The sequence below is a fragment of the Oncorhynchus masou genome, chromosome 27 (genome assembly GCF_036934945.1).
Source record: "Oncorhynchus masou masou isolate Uvic2021 chromosome 27, UVic_Omas_1.1, whole genome shotgun sequence".
NCBI classification, from domain to species: domain Eukaryota; kingdom Metazoa; phylum Chordata; class Actinopteri; order Salmoniformes; family Salmonidae; genus Oncorhynchus; species Oncorhynchus masou.
This window is the reverse complement of record NC_088238.1, coordinates 14,386,728-14,403,424: the sequence shown is the minus strand read 5'-3', so window position 1 is coordinate 14,403,424 and position 16,697 is coordinate 14,386,728. Positions and strand designations below refer to the sequence as shown.

The 16,697-nt window shown below is 44.0% G+C and overlaps 2 protein-coding genes across 2 annotated transcripts in view; one reads left to right on the top strand and one right to left on the bottom strand.

Annotated features, from left to right (window-relative positions):
* The first annotated feature begins 119 nt into the window (after positions 1-119).
* cax1 (cation/H+ exchanger protein 1) lies at positions 120-16,236 on the top strand. The gene is made up of 20 exons (XM_064939268.1): positions 120-320; positions 1,983-2,129; positions 2,441-2,556; positions 2,710-2,815; positions 3,167-3,283; positions 3,411-3,472; positions 4,071-4,223; positions 4,568-4,753; positions 4,956-5,055; positions 5,570-5,711; positions 6,236-6,419; positions 7,476-7,575; positions 10,705-10,823; positions 11,164-11,201; positions 11,304-11,428; positions 11,595-11,731; positions 12,121-12,215; positions 12,903-12,981; positions 13,158-13,266; positions 13,343-16,236. Exons 1-20 carry the CDS (start codon positions 251-253, stop codon positions 13,414-13,416), a joined length of 2,259 nt encoding a protein of 752 aa, XP_064795340.1. The 5' UTR covers positions 120-250; the 3' UTR covers positions 13,417-16,236.
* Positions 14,476-16,697, bottom strand: part of klhdc10 (kelch domain containing 10) — a 14,169-nt gene continuing 11,947 nt past the window's right edge. The window contains exon 9 of the mRNA XM_064939266.1: positions 14,476-16,685. Within this exon, the coding sequence (XP_064795338.1) occupies positions 16,476-16,685 (210 nt within the window). The 3' untranslated portion in view covers positions 14,476-16,475. The remainder of the gene's footprint in view (positions 16,686-16,697) is intronic.

Here is a 16,697-nt window from a genome sequence, read left to right as displayed (position 1 = left end):
AATTGGATTTTCAAACAAAGTTGTTTTATATTTAGAATGGGCACAGGACATGACACAGAGTCACTACACATCCCAGAATGCAGTCGATGGAGAAGGACAAGATATGATGATCTACAATTCCCACGAGTTGTTTGGATACATGCATGTATGTCATCAATGGTTAGGAAGCGCACAGAGAAACGCTGACGAGCGGGATTGAGTTGATAAAACCGGCGTGGTGTTATCTCTATGGGAATTATAATCAATAATAATGTCCCACATTAAAGCTCCCATTGTTGATACGGAGAGGCGTAGGCGGAGGTCCACGGCTGAAAGTTCAGGTAAGAACAAATCGTAAACGTTCCTTCTATCAATCTCCGCGGTTTCTTTAGCACGCGATATTCGTGCGTTTGCAACAAATGTTGTGTCGTACATAGACACAGCTCTCAAGGTACACTTTGGCATTTTGTTTTGTACCTTTCATAGAAGGTTCGACATTTCGAAAAGCCTATAGTTGTTCCTTGTCAGTTAGTGTTCAATAGTTAACTTTGATTAAAATCACCTGTGTGTATGGGTAGGCTGCTTTCCTTAGATTTCCACAATATTTAATTTGTGCGAGGAGCCCCTAAATATATATATTTTTACACTTAATGTATCTAGAATAACCAGGCCTCAAAGACTTGTTTATTCACCGTTCCTGTACATCTGAAAACTGCTTGATCATTTGCTCAGACCCCCAGTATGTCTTTCTGTTCACAGATATTGGAACCAGATTCTGAAAATAGTTTATGGACTCTTATTACCAGAGAGATTGTAGGCTATACTGCACTATTTCTTAAGGCAGGGTTTCCCAAACCTGGTCCTGGGGCCCCCTGGGTGCACGTTTTGGTGTTTGCCCTACACTACACAGCTGTTTCAAATAACCAACTCATCATCAAGCTTTGATCATTTGAATCAGCTGTATAGTGCTAGGGTAAAAACCAAAACGTGCACCCAGGGGGAGCCCCAGGACCAAGTTTGAGAAACCCTGACTTATGCTACAGTAGTGGTAAGATTACAACAACATGAGGATAGCTCATTTTAAGACATGTCAACATGAGGAATGCTTTCACTAAATGTGTATTTAATTGAAAATCATATCAATCTGCTTTCCCTCAGATTATGAGAACTGTGAGTCTATTGATTGACTGGCCCGTCTCATAATTGAAGTTGCATGAAGACGATGTCACATGTTGAAAAGAATCCCTTCCCTGTTCAGTTAGGAGTCTTGGGACAGTGATGCTCATCTTAAGTCCTGTGGAGATCTGTAAGCTTGGGGAATGTCAGGTCAGGAGAGAGAGCATGTTGGATTTACAAGTAATTGTTGCTCTCTGGATTTTCCATGTATGACCATTTCAAATTCTATGAATTGAACTTAGAAAACGCTGCTTGTCCTTTTTAAAAGACATGAAGTTGTAAAGATATCTTGCTCTCCTGTCAAAGTGGTAAACCTCCACAGAGGCATTAGAGGCAACATGTCTGTGCATCATCATAGTGCTTGTTAAATCCACTAACATTTGAAATCCATAGATAATGTCATCAGTCTCACCGGTATCACTGCACTGAAGAATTGGGTGTCGCTGCATGTGACTGTCAGGAGCTTTCCGTTAGTCACGCACTGACTTGACGGGTTTAGTGCATTGGTCCACACAGGTCTCACATGACCTGACCAACTGGGATCCAGAGTTATTCCTGATGAGGAGAAACTCCTGGCCGTAGTTATGCCATATGGATTCTGTTTGTCTAACAATGTTGAGTTTAGTTCTCTGGGGGATAACTACCTCTACTAATAAATGTATCATTTTATTCTGAACGTTTTATGGAAGTTTACCTGCATCTTCTCAGATGTAATTTGTTACCATAAACAAGTTCTGTTGATGAATAAACACTTGTAATAATGGAGACATTGAAGGGTAGGTTGTTTCATATCAATGTTTGTTCCTCTCTCTCGTTTGTTCCTTCAGATACCCAATGGGACCATGACCCCAGGGTCTACCGCCGTACATCCCAGTGTGACCGACTGTGTGTGGACATTGGCAGTCATGTGGCCGAGAGCCCCTCCCCAGATGTCTCCCACCAATACACCCCCAAATGTTTGTCTGCACACAAAGGTGAGGCTACAGCCTGTCCTGGCAGCACAGACAGTCACAACCAACACTGACTGTTTGCTAAAGTACCCATGATGCTCTGTACAACCCATAGCATTGGTGTAATTTAGTTTTTTGGGCTGGCTCAGCTCTACACCCTTGGGAGAAACAATATTCATGAAATTATGCTATATCAAATCCTATTTAAATGTCCATATGTTAGTGTGTGATACATCATGGAAGACCTCATCCATTTTTCTTGTCTTATTGTTTTTCCTCGTCTTGGCCGGACCATTTCATCCATTTGTTTGGCAACTTGGTGTCTGTTCCCTCAGGAGGCACCACTCCGTGTCACTATGGGGAAGAGGTTTGGCAGGATGGCTCGAGCTTGAGGACCACCATCCGAGCAGAGAATGAAGTAGAGGCAAACAAACTGGCCAACAACTACAGGGTGGGTGGAGTGTTGGACACAACGGAGTAAAAAAAGCCTGGCAGTTTTTGTCTTCCATGTAAAACAGTTTTCATTTGAATGATTTACAAAATATCCCTTAAATTTGGAAGTGATGGTGTGTGTGTGTCTGGTTGTGTGTGTGCACATGTTCAGTTTGGCTTCAGAAAGTGGAAGAGTCACGTGACTGAGAGGCCCATCGAGGACAGGTCGGACATTGTGAGGGAGCTGTACTCAGAGCTGAACTTTGTCAGACCACAAGGTTCGTGTCTGTGCTCCTAATTCACTTGCCCCCTGCGGAACCTCTAATATGACGATCATTAGAAAAGGTGCAGGTCGTGTTCAGTAGTCACCAAACGGAGATAGTATCTCCCAGTTTCGGGGGCAGTTATCTGAACATGTCCAATAAGAAATGTTGTTTTTTGTTTTCCGTGGCAACGTTTTTGAAAACATTTAGCTACCATGTGCCCTAATGAACACGACCATTGCTTGATGTGAATCATTTTTGAAATGTTTGAGGGAAAATACTCAAGATTGCAGTGTTCTATAGATATAGAGTAGAGACTATGTTGTTGAATAGAATACACTCATTTTTTGATCTCTTTGATTTCAGGTTCATTGATTACTTGTGGAAACATAGCATACTTGATTTTATTTGGATGGTGGATCTCTTTAGCCTACCTCTTGGTCTGTGTCCTAATGTTTCTGACCATCATTGGAGTTCCTTATGGTAGGAACCCCTCATCTAATACACACATTTTAATGTTCTTTTAAATAAAATCTGTATTTATTTATGTTGGGATGACATAAATCTGATTTTCAATTTTAATATTTTGGGGTCTGGAATGTTATTTCAGGGAAGCTGTGTTGGAAGTTATCATGCTACTTTCTGTGGCCCTTTGGGAAGTCCATACTAAAGGTAACAGTTATGACTGGTTGATTATGCTCTTGTATTGGCTTGTTCTCCATTGATTATTGCCTGGTCAGGGTGACGTTTATCCTTGAGGAACCAGCTTGATCCCTGTGTTCATCATTCTCCTTGCTCCTCATACACCGTTACAACAACTAGGTCCAACAACTCAACAATAAATAACTAAAGACTTGAACACCCAGCTATATTCATGGTCTTGTTAGAAGTGTGTGCCATTGTCACCTCAATACTCTCACTCTGGGGCCCATTTTAATATTGTTATAGTCTAACTGATGCTCCTGATACTATTGCTTAGTGTTTGTTGGAATTTATTAATAAGGTTTAATAATGTATCCATCACGCTCTCTCCTTCGCTCCCTCATCCATCACGCTCTCTCCTTCGCTCCCTCCATCCATCATGCTCCATCCATCACGCTCTCTCCTTCGCTCCCTCCATCCATCACGCTCTCTCCTTCGCTCCCTCCATCCATCACGCTCTCTCCTTCGCTCCCTCCATCCATCACGCTTCGCTCCCTCCATCCATCACGCTCTCTCCTTCGCTCCCTCCATCCATCACGCTCCCTCCTCCTTTCACCTGGATGTTTAGCCCAGAAGCCTGGTCAGGCGATGCTGTGTGAAGTTCCCTCACTGCGAGGCCATCCCAGAGGAATCTGACTCAAAGGAGGTGAAGGAGTCTACACCCCTGCTCATGCCCCATTCTGTCCCCATCGAGGTCCCTCCACAACGGACGCGTTACTGGGTGAGTCTTGTCCCCTCGCCTATCGCCTTCACCCCTGTGTGGGCTAATATTTTCTCAAATAATATTTATGTCAAAAGTTATATCTTTATAAGCGTATGTTATTTTCCTGATGTGGATTGTGATGGAATGTGTTTAGTTTGTTCAGACTAACAAGACATCAATCTCTAAACTCAGAGTACCTGATTGGCTGCTCTGTTTTCAAGCTTTTGCCAAGACCATTTCATAACCAGTACTTTTTCACATCTCTCCCCACTATGTGTGTGCACGTGCTTTTGTTTGTGTTTGCATGTGTGTCTGTGCCTGCTTGCTTGCCTGCCTGGTCTCCTGTGCTGTGCTGGGTGCAGTGTCGTGTCAGTACCTATGTGTGGTTGTTGCTAGGCTACCCTCTCCTGGGGCTGATCCACAGCCTGGCCTGCTTCCTCTCCTGGATCCTGGTCTTCACCATCCCTGTGGCCAAGATGAATGCCCGCACCCTGGCCATCATCCTCCTCATGCCCCCTGAGGATGTCCACAGCTACCGGCTGAAAAAGGTGGACGCGCTCATCAACATCTTCCCCTTCATGTGGTGTTGACATTACCACAGCCTCTGAACTAGTTACCACTTTAATCCAACCCATTCACTTGGCCCTGTGGATTTCAAACAATGGCACAGTGTTTTTGAGGAATCCTTTTCCTAGATTTGGAAATGTATAATTTGACGATTGCTTTGCTATGTTCTTCTCTCTTTTGCAGCCGCAAGGGTGTGATAGCCAAGTGCTTCTCTGTTGCTACCACGCCTTCAACTGGTACTACTACAAATACACCTTGGATGGAATCAATGTGTTCGCTGTCAGTATCCTTTAACAGACCATTATGGTTGTGATTATCTATCACCTGATTCATGCCAGGGAACTGGTGGTGGCGTTCCAGGTCGTCTTTATGCAGTCACACGGCTTAGATGATCAGACCCGGAGAAGTGTTTTGTGTCCTAGGAACCACATTCATTTGCTATAGAGATATTATGAGTTGGGCAGCGTGACTACAAAAAAGATGACCTGGAACACCACCAAGGACCTAATGGAATGTCCTGCAGGTTGCACCTTTTACCCTGTCCAGCAGTGGTCAGCATTTCTGCTTAGTGGTTCTTTACAGTGCATCACCAGTTTGTTGAAAGCACACAATCAGCAGGTTTGAGGGAATCAGTTTAAGCAAAAAGAGGTATAAAATCATTAATTTGGTTCACACAATGAGTAGTTTTTTTAGGATGCAAGGTTATTTATAGATCTGCGATTCTGCAATGTAGTTGATATCCAACACAGCGCTGTAGACTTTCCACTGGTGCTCCTTAAAGCAGTGTGCCCACCCAGACCTGCTGCCCCTGGTCATCACAACCCTGGTGGTCGGCTACGTGGACACAGAGAACCAGTTTGTCAGCTCGGAGGCCAAGTTTGTCGCTGCCGTCAGCTCCATCATCCCACTGTCCTATTACATTGGCATGGGCATCGCCAGGTAAGGACCCCAGTCTGCTCTGCCAACATGAACAAAGTACCAGAACCACAGTAAGAGGCTAGCTTAGAGTCAAATTGTTCTCATTGTTTTGAACAGCTGTTAAGTCCACATGTAGAATTTATATGATTCACTTTTCTGTCCGGTTGTGTAATGATAGTGAACCAAAAGTGACAGTGGTTGATGAGTCGGAATGTTTGTGGATGTAATGACGTGCTTGTGCTCCGCCGAGGCCCTCTGAATAGAATCACCCCTGAGGCTGGTTGATAGTTAAATTTGGTGGTGGTAAAATTCGGTGTTAGTAGTTCAAATGGTGCATCTCTCTGCAGTATCTCAGCCCAGAGTAACACGCTGTCTCTCTCTCTGCAGTATCTCAGCCCAGAGTAACACGCTGTCTCTCTCTCTGCAGTATCTCAGCCCAGAGTAACACGCTGTCTCTCTCTGCAGTATCTCAGCCCAGAGTAACACGCTGTCTGTCTCTCTGCAGTATCTCAGCCCAGAGTAACACGCTGTCTGTCTCTCTGCAGTATCTCAGCCCAGAGTAACTTTGCGGTGGGAGCAGTGGTGAACGCCACGTTTGGCTCCATCACAGAGATGACCTTCTACATCACTGCCCTGTTGAGGGGTCACAAGGCCGGCACCAAGTGCTATGAGGAGATCGTCAAGGCTGCTCTCACTGGAACCCTGCTGGGCTGTATTCTATTTATCCCAGTGAGTAGCACCTAGACACACACAGGCATCTCACTGATATACACGAAAACATTACCCTCGAAGACTGACACACAAACATTTCCTCAACAAAAATAGTGACTACAATATTACTCAAACACCTACTTTTCAGTGGCAATTGATGAGACTACAACTGACTAAATAGACCCATAAAACTAGGCGACTCTTTCTTCCCTGTAGCTAACCAGTCACCAGATACCCCTTGCCTGGTTAAAAAACACAAGATGCTTCATGAAATTTAAAAACAGTAGCAGCTTTAAGTTGAATAGTAGAACAACAGTCTAGCTATGTTTTTATCTCCCTTGAGTATAGAATTGTTTTTGAATTTGTAGACTCGCTCAACCCCTCACACTTTCCCCACTGCATTTCATAGCCCAGTTATGTAGCCAACATACTAGCCACTTCTCCTTATTTTCTTCAGAAAAATGGATTGATTCTTGCCCTTACCGTTAAAAAGACATGACCCATAATACCGTCGCTACACATTTTACATTTATAAATCATATCGCGGACTGTTCTAAAACTAGGCTACTTGCAGACGGGACTTAACCATTTGTTTAGGCTACACCTTGTTCAGTCATGTTACCTCATTAGTTAGCTATAGCCAACCACCTGGGGCACGTTCAGCAGGATGCAATGTTTTGGAACGTTCAGATAGAAATATGCTATGTAGAACAAACATGCTTCTCTGACATAAGGGATAATGTTGGCTCTATTCATGGTATTTTTTTAAAATCTGCAATGTTTTTCAACTGAATGTGGCCCTGGTAACATTACCAGTATGCAAACATTTGGTGGCACAGAAAGGAAAATGGATAGCAAACCATTTGAGTAAATCCCTCTTGCTGCTTCACTATATCTGACGGGTTAAATAAAGTCATTTTGACTCAATGTGGACCCAGCACTTGGACCAGAACTCGAACACGGGGACTGGGATTTCAGCCATAAGAGACTCTGACTTTCACTTGGCCTTGAGCACAGGGGACTTGTGACTGGAGGTTTAGTGACTGGACTACATCATGTCTCCTGTCTACCCAGGGTATCAGCATGATCATCGGGGGCTTTAAACACAGGGAGCAGAGGTTCAACAGCCGCTCTGCAGGGGTCAGCTCAGCCCTGCTCTTCATATCAGTAGGAGGTAAGAGCATGAACACATGCACAGATACACAGGCACACAGGCAAGTCCCTGGAGATATACAGTCTGACTCTGTAAAGCCAGTTGGGTTCTCACTACATCGCTCCGAGATGTACTCTCCGGGAAGCAGAAGGGTGGAGGTATATGTTTTCTGATTACTGACTTATGGTGTAACGTACAGGAACTCAAGTCCTTCTGTTCACCCAACCTAGAATATCTCACAATCAAATGCCATCTCCCAAAATAGTTTTCGTCTATAATAGCCACAGCGGTCTACATCTCCCCTCAAGCCCGATACCACGACGGCCCTCAAAGAACTTCACTGGACTTTACTCAAACTAAAAACCACACACAATATCCTGAGGCTGAATTTATTGTAGCTGGGGATTGTAACAAAGCAAATTTGAGGAAAAGGCTCCCGAAATTCAATCAACATATTGATTGTTGTACTCGTGCTGCTAAAACCCTCAACCATTGTTATACTACCTTCCAGAATGCATATAAGGCCCTCCATTCGGCAAATCAGACCACGATTCCGTCTTGCTCCTCCCCTCCTATAGGCAGAAACTCAAACAGGGAGCACCCGTGGTAATGACTAATCAATGCTGGTCTGACCAATCGAAATCCACGCTTCAAGATTGTTTTGATCACGAGGACTGAGATATGTTCAGAGTAGCTTCAGAAAAGAATATCGACACATATAGCGATACGGTGAATGCGTTTATCAGGAAGTGCATAGGAGATGTTGTACCCACTGTGATTATTAAAACCTACCCCAACCAGAAACCGTGGATAGAGAGGAGCATTCGCTCAAAACTGAAAGTGCGAACCACCGCATTTAACCAGGGCAAGAAGACTGGGAATATGGAGGAATACAAACAGTGTAGTTACTCCCTCCGCAAAGCAATCAAGCAGGCTCAACGTTGGTATAGGGACAAAGTTAAGTCCCAGTTCAACGGCTCTGACACGACATATGTGGCAGGGTCTATAGACCATCACGGATTATAAAAGGAAAATTAGCCACGCCGCGGACACCATTGTCTTGCTTCCGGACAGGCTGAACACCTTTGCTCGCTTTGAGGATAATACAGTACCACCAACACGGGCCGCTATCAAGGACTGTGGGGGCTCTCCTTTTCTGTGGCTAACGTGTGTAAGACATTTAAGCATGTTAACCCTCGCAAGGCTCCCGGCCCAGATGGTATCTCTAGCTGCGTCCTCGGAGCATGTTAATAATGTCCCATCTACAGATGTATTCAATCTTTTCCTATCCCAGTCAATTATCCCTACATGCTTCAAGATTGCCACCATTGTCTCTGTACCTAAGAAAGCCAAGGAAATTGAACTAAATGGCACTCACCACACCTATGGCACTCACCTCTGTCATCATGAAGTGCTTTGAGAGACTAGTCAAGGATCATGTCACCTCTACCTTACCTGCCACCCTAGACCCACTACAACTTGCTTACTGCCCCAATAGGTCCACAGATGACGCAATCGCCTGCACCCTGTCCTGTCCAATCTGGACCTATGCATACCTATGTAAGAATGCTGTTCATTGACTATAGCTCAGCATTCAACCCCATAGTATCCTTCAAGCTCGAGGCCCTGAGTTTGAGCCCCACCCTGTGCAACTGGGTCCTGGACTTCCTGACGGGTCGCCCCACAAGGGTGCGTGCTCAGCCCTCTCCTGTACTCCCTGTTCACCCACAACTGCGTGGCCATACATGCCTCCAACTCAATCATCAAGTTTGCGGATGACACTATAGTGGTAGGCTTGATTACCAACAACGATGAGACAGCCTACAGGGAGGAGGTGAGGGCTCTGGGAGTGTGGTGCCAGGAAAATACCCTCTCAATCAATGTCAACAAAAATGAGATTGTGTAGCACCCCGCTATCCACATCGATGGGACCGCAGTGAAGAAGGTGGAAAGCTTCAAGTTCCTCGGCGTACACATCACTGACAAACTGAAATGGTCCACCCACACAGACGGTGTGTGGTGAAGGCAGTGCAACAGCGCCTCTTCAACCTCAGGAGGCTAAAGAAATTTGGCGTAACACCTAAAACCCTCTCAAACCTTTACAAATGCACATTCAAGAGCATCCTGTCGGGCTGTATCGCCGCCCCGTTTGGCAACTGCACCGCCTACAACCGCAAAGCTCTCCAGAGGGTGGTACGGTCTGCCCAATGCATTACCGGGGGCAAACTTCCTGCCCTCCTGGACACCTACAGCACCCAATGCCGTAGGGATGCAAAAACGATCATCAAGGACATCAACCACCCGAGCCACTGTCTGTTCACCCCACTATCATCCAGAAGGGGAGGTCAGTACAGGTGCATCAAAGCTGGGACTGGGAGACAAACTGTTTTTCAATCTCAAGGCCATCGGACTGCTAAACAGCCATCACTAGCACATCAGAGGCGGCTGCCTATAGACATAGATTAGGAATCACTGGACACTTTTAGAAATTGATCACTAGCCACTTTAATAATGTCCCGTAACTAGCATTACTCATCTCATATGTATAAACTGCACTCCACAATATTCTACTGTATCTTAGTCACTTTTAAATTCTGTTTACATATTGCATCACCCATCATGTATATACTGTATTGTATTCTATACTACACAACTGACTGTTCAACAGCCATCTCCAGCACATCAGAGGCTGCTGCCTATAGATATAGATTAGGAATCACTGGCCACTTTAAGGAAATGAAACACTAAGAACTTTAATGTCTCCGTATCTTGCATTACTCATCTCATATGTGTAAACTGTATTCTATACTGTTCTACGGTATCTTTGTCACTTTAATTGTGTGTAAATATTGCATCACCCATCTTATATGAATATACTGTATTCTATACTATGCCACTATCTTAGTCCAATGCTGCTCTGATATATATATATATATTCTTAATCCATTCCATACTTAGATTTATGTGTATTTTGGGTATATGTTGTGACTGTTAATATTACTGCACTATCGGAGCTAGAAGCACAAGCATTCCGCTACACCCGCAATAACATCTGCTAAACACGTGAATGTGACCAATAAAATGTGATTTGAAGTCTGAACACACACGCACATCTACGAACAAGTTCATACACTTTGTTCTGTCCCGCAGGCGTATTTGCCCCAACCCTGTTCTCCAAGGCCTACGGTAGCCTGGTGTGTGCGGGCTGCTCCAGCTCTCAAGCCAACACCAGCGGGCCCTTCACCTGTATGGACTGCCACTATGACATGGTTAGTACCTACATCTCCTGTTCGCCTGCTGCATCATCATTATGAACTATGACGCGTCTCTGGGTCAAATAATACTTGAACTGCACTTGATTGAGCTTACCTGGCGCAATGGAACCAATGACCCAGTGGCCAGAAGGGGTAACCCTAACCCATCCATCTGTTAATCCAGACAGGCTTCATTCAAGTATTTGATTGAAAACAAGTATGATTTGAAGCCACGTCTGTAGTGTCGTGACTCTACTGCGGAAGTGTGTTATGATGATGTTGTGAGGGGTGTTTGTGAGTAGCCCCAAATGCTTCAGCATGTATTAAACTAAAGCCACATTATGTTTCTCAACAGAGTGGAAGTAACGAACCCTTATATCTCAGACACATTGAGTAAGTTCCAATGAAATACCCATTCTGTCCCATGGTTTGTTGGTGTTACCAGTCAGTAGGTCTGCTACGCTGTAGTTACTTGCTGTATGGCTTGTTTTCCAGGCCTCTGGTATACACCATCTCCGTGTTGCTGCCCTCCGCCTACCTGATCGGCCTCATCTTCACCCTGAAGACCCACTCCCACATCTACGACATCCAAGTCAGTGACGTGCACGACCACCACCAGGGTCAGTGCCCACCGGGGGGCGCCAGCGGTGAGCCCACCAACCACAAACACTTTATTATTTCAAGCTTTTCCCCATAAGTTCTAAAGTTTTGTGGTTATATAGTAGACAGGAACTGGAATGTGTGATACTTCATTGTATTGTTTCTAATGTTTGTTTGTGTGTGTAGGTGGTCACGGTACTGTCCACTGGTCCAGGTTGAGGGCTCTGTCTGTGCTGATCATGGCCACGCTGCTAATGGCTGCCTGTGCTGACCTCACTACGGAGCACATCAAACCCATCCTCGACCACTCCGCCATATCCCAGGTACGCCCACACCTGAGCCATGTTCATTAGGCCACAGCGTAGAAAAATGTTGAGCAACAGAAAAAACATTCGCTTTTCTTATTGGATAGGTAAAGATGGTACGTCCACGTTTCACTCCATTCTAAACCTCTTCCTTCCTTTTCATGCCCATTGACCAACTGAGACCATACCCAGGGGAATATAATATATGATTGGTTTAATTGGGTAGAAAATGTCTCTGGAAAGCTCATTATTGAAAGCCCCTGTCATTTTATAAAACTGAATTTTACACGCATGATGCGACCTGTGGTTCAGGATAAGCATAAGGATAAACAACTTTTAAAATGTGTAATGTCCTGACTATGTAAAGGCTAGTGCAATGTGTCACTGTCTGTCATTCATTTCTGCAGTATTTCATCGGCGTGACCGTGTTGGCGATGGTGCCGGAAATTCCAGAGATCTTCAATGGAATCCAGTTTGCCCTGCAGAATAACATCAGCCTCAGGTAAGCCACTATCAAGCTCTGATACTGCGTTTTCACTCTCCTGATGGATCTTGTCTCGTCATGCATAACCTAGTATCTCTAGACAGACCGGTTGCCTCCCACAATGTACCAATGTTCAAGCATACACTGTACATAGGGGCAGCAGGTAGCCTAGTGGTTAGAGCATTGGGTCAGTAACCGAAAGGTTGCTAGATCGAATCCCTTGAGCTGACAAGGTAAAAATCCATTTTGCTCCTGAACAAAGCAGTTAACCCACTGTTCCGACGTCATTATAAATAAGAATTTGTTCTTAACTGACTTGCCTAGTTAAATAAAACCTAAACCACCGTCAGTTTGGCAGAGCGGAAAGGGTGGAGTTGAGCACCGGGAAATCCGTCCAGAACCCTGCCGTAAACATTTCTGGTAGCTAGCTTGATGGAGCTTGTGGAATATATTTTACACTCCCGATGAGTGTATTTCTCCAGTGGCTAGTAGCATTACAAGCTGACAATGAACACAGCTGTCCGCCTCTGTCATGTTTCCAAACCCCACCTTTCCAAACTCGTCATTTGTTGAGAGAGTTGTCTGTCTGAACATCACCCTTATCGAATTGGCCATAAAAATCTGACATAATTCCCAGAGCAATGCTGTTGCCCCCCTAGGCCCGGGGTTTCTGAGAACTGTAACCTGACATTGATTTGTCTGCAGCTTGGAGGTGGGAAACTGCATAGCAGTGCAAGTCTGCATGATTCAGATTCCCTTACTCATCTTGTTCAACACTTTTTATGTAAGTCATTTTAAATCTTTGTTTGCATTGTGATTAATTGCATCAGATGTGCACTTTATCAATATAATTGTCGGTATCTCACTTGTTTCTGTACATAAAGCCTCAGGGTTTGATCGTAGACTGTAGTGGTCAGAGTTGAGAAGATCCCATCAAACAGGACTCCATCTCTTTTCCAGGATGTGGGATTCGTGCTCCTGTTCAGTGACTTGCATCTTTGGGCCAGCATCTTTAGTGTGATTGTGGTCAACTACATTTTCATGGATGGCAAGTCTGACTACTTTCAGGGTAAGTTGTTGTGCTTGGTTCGAAATGCTATGCCGGATGTCACGGATTAGACTGAATTCCTCTGTTTCCTTTCCAGGGACTGCTTTGGTGGTGGTTTACCTCATTCTACTGGCGCTGTACTTTTTCGCCCCATCACCCCACGCCTGTTGAGCTGCTCCGCAAAGAACAAACTTCAACTCCTAGAGTCCTTTCAGTCACTATTTACAGGAACTGCTTTTTTAACTATTTTGATGCCATGTCGAGTCATATTCATAAGGGCTTGCAGCGGGGAAGTCCAGTTAGTCCCTCTCTGTTGCAATCTGTTTTCTTCCTTTTGTGCCTAATGAACATAACCCAGTTCTGGGCATCAATGGCCCTTTACCTTTGGAATTATTTGCATTATGACTTCTAAATTAACATTCCTATACTGCACATCTGGGGTGTATGTAAACTATATGTAGGAGATGTGTTTTCAGGTGGAGTTTGGTAGATTAAAATGCATATGTTAAAGCAGGGTATGTTTAATATTGAATTTATAAAGTGGTCACAATTGTGCTTCACATTCATTGGCGCTTGGTTATTAAGCTGGATTCATATGGACCATAAAATCTACACATGGTGTAATGCTAGGATTTGTATGGACCAAAACATCAACACATGGTGTAATGCTAGGATTTGTATGGACCAAAACATCTACACATGGTGTAATGCTAGGATTTGTATGGACCAAAACATCTACACATGGTGTAATGCTAGGATTTGTATGGACCAAAACATCACATGGTGTAATGCTAGGATTTGTATGGGGAAAAGTACACATTTACTGCCACTTTCTTTACCTTCCTGTTCTGTTTTCTATTCTTGTGATTTCTGTTGCAAAGTATTGCATTGGATAAGGTGCATCCAGGTCTATTTCAACAAGGTCTTGTACCTGAGCAGGCAGGTAAACAACCTTCCACACAGCTCATTTTGTAAAGGAATGGTATCTAGTCATAAGCAAGGGCATGCCAATTTCAATGTTCTTGTTGCACAATAAATCTGGACTATTAGGCAAGTACTTGGTAAAGTGTGCACTACAAGGATGGCAGCTCATTCCATGCCAGTGACCATTACACTGTTGAAGCAGACAAACCATTACCAGATCAGTTTGTGTTGTCTTGCTTCAACTTGTGACAATGACCACACAAACAGATCTGTGACCAGGCTAAGCAAACGAAGGTGATACAAAACTATTTACAGTACATGTTTATTGACTCGTCAACAATCGAAAAATTAAACATTCACCAATACAATTATCAATTCAGCGATCGCCTTAACCATTTGCTGCACAGCCAGGATTCAAGTCCAGGGGAGACGACTTTTCCAACGTAAAAGGTGAATAATGACATGCGGAGAAGGTGTAATAGAATGAGGACAGGCACAGATTTAGGCATTTCCTTGATGGGGAGTTGGGAATTATGGGTATTCATTGACATTTTAAACTACCCCCTTGGCAACGATCAATAAATACTATTTTGTTCCACAAGGCAGATTTAATGGCATTGAATTCAGGGTGCCATAATATTTGGCGTTAAACCACGTTCCCAGCTCATCTGATCTGTGTTGATTATCTGACCCTGACACTCTGTCTGCATACATTGAGCCTTAACAGAATACTGTTCAGATTCAGCTCACAAGTACAACATACATGAACTCTAAATCATCCATAAATACATATTCCCACATTATTGCTGCTTCAACTATTTGTCCAATGATTGCTTGACAATGTGTTTGGAAAGGGCACAGAATGACAATTCATCAATGCATTGACTGATCTGACAAGTGGTGCATATGTTGTCTTTGATGGGAGGGGAAATTATAGAGAAGGAGAAGCGATCCCACATGGGAGTCATGTTTAAATGGTCAGTATGTTTGGATCGAGCTAAACCATTACTCATGTTTCCTTCTGTCTAGGTTGTGGTACTTCAATATCATTGAAACTTTGGGAAAGGCACTGAATGAATCAGATCAATGTCAGTATTCTACTTAAACAGATCCACAAAAATCTGTTAATATTTGTTCTATTAGCAAAGATGGAGTAAAAGTTGGAACAGAAATTGAACATTTTATTCAAATAAAAACATTTAAGGAGCACCATATTCACAGTGATGGGATGATTTAGTTTACAACTTTCCACAAGCATACTAAAGTGACTGAGAGTTCAGAATGAATGGAGACCAGGTGTTTTGACTCTTTACCCATCTTCCATTGATATTAGGTTTCTACTATGGTGGGTATAAGGACTAAGTCCCTTGGTCAAAAGTAGTGCACTATAGAGAGAATAGGGTGCAATTTGGGACACTGATACAGATAACCATCACAGAGAACTGTATATCAGAGATAACTACCAGAGATAATTCAAATACCTGTATGTATATCCAAGATACCTGAATGCATATTGGATAACTGAATCAGTGTTAAATGGGTATGAGGAGTGTGGTGTGATATTAGGTGAAAGGGAAGTGGTCTATTAGAGACCCATCTACAGTAGCATCAGTCTGTTCTTCACACAAATAAACTATTAAAATCAGACTGTGAATAAGCCTTGAATAGGGAAAAGTGGTGACGACAACCTGCGTCTAAGTCTGGCATGAGGGTGGTACCAATACTACCTTCCCCTTGTAACACAACATGCCAACTGTCTGGTGTAACTTTTCATCTGACTCCAAGTCTAACTTTCCTAATTGTACGTAGAGAGAAAATAAATGTGAGAAATGGCGAACAGGGTGTCTCATGAAAATGCATACAAATAAATGTCCTTCAAATAAATAATCATTCCTCTGAAATGGCATTATTAAAGTCATGATAAATAATCATTCCTCTGAAATGGCATTCTTATTAAAGTCATGAAGGCCAATATAAAATGAGAAAGTAGAGAGGGTCGACGTGAATCTGAAAGCCGTGGAGTAAATGATTTCTGGGTCTGTAGGCAGGCGGATTGAGAGGCTAGAAGCATGTGTGAGGGGGTGGCGACCTTGCTTAACACAAAGACAAGACGGGGGAATGGGGGCGGGGTCAAGGAACATTCCACTTGGATTCCCTTTAAAATCAGACGTCCAAACGCAAAAAGAAAAAAGGCATCCCATTGTTTTTGGTTTTAAGGCGGGGCTACGTAGGCAGAGGGACCATCAACTCCTTCAAGGCGACCCCCTTAAAAATAAATCCTGTGTTCTCCATCCATCCTTCCTCCTTTATTTCAAGCGCTCGATGAGTTCCTGTGTGAGGCCCAGGTGGAGGAGCTGCATGGTGGGTAACTGAGCCAGCTGGGGGTGGGCCTTGAGCAGACGCTCCCAGCACAGCTCCAGCAGGCTGGGCACTGCCAGCCAGATCTTAAACAGGGAGCCAGTCCGCTTGTTCTCGTGGATGTTCACCACACCACCGTGGATGTACATGCAGCCAGCCTGACCGGAGAG

Coding starts and splice junctions, on each gene's coding strand:
- cax1 (XM_064939268.1), top strand. CDS start 251: ATGTCCCACATTAAAGCTCCCATTGTTGATACGGAGAGGCGTAGGCGG. Junction 2,816..3,166: donor GAACTTTGTCAGACCACAAG/GTTCGTGTCTGT, acceptor CTTTGATTTCAG/GTTCATTGATTACTTGTGGA. Junction 3,284..3,410: donor CATCATTGGAGTTCCTTATG/GTAGGAACCCCT, acceptor ATGTTATTTCAG/GGAAGCTGTGTTGGAAGTTA.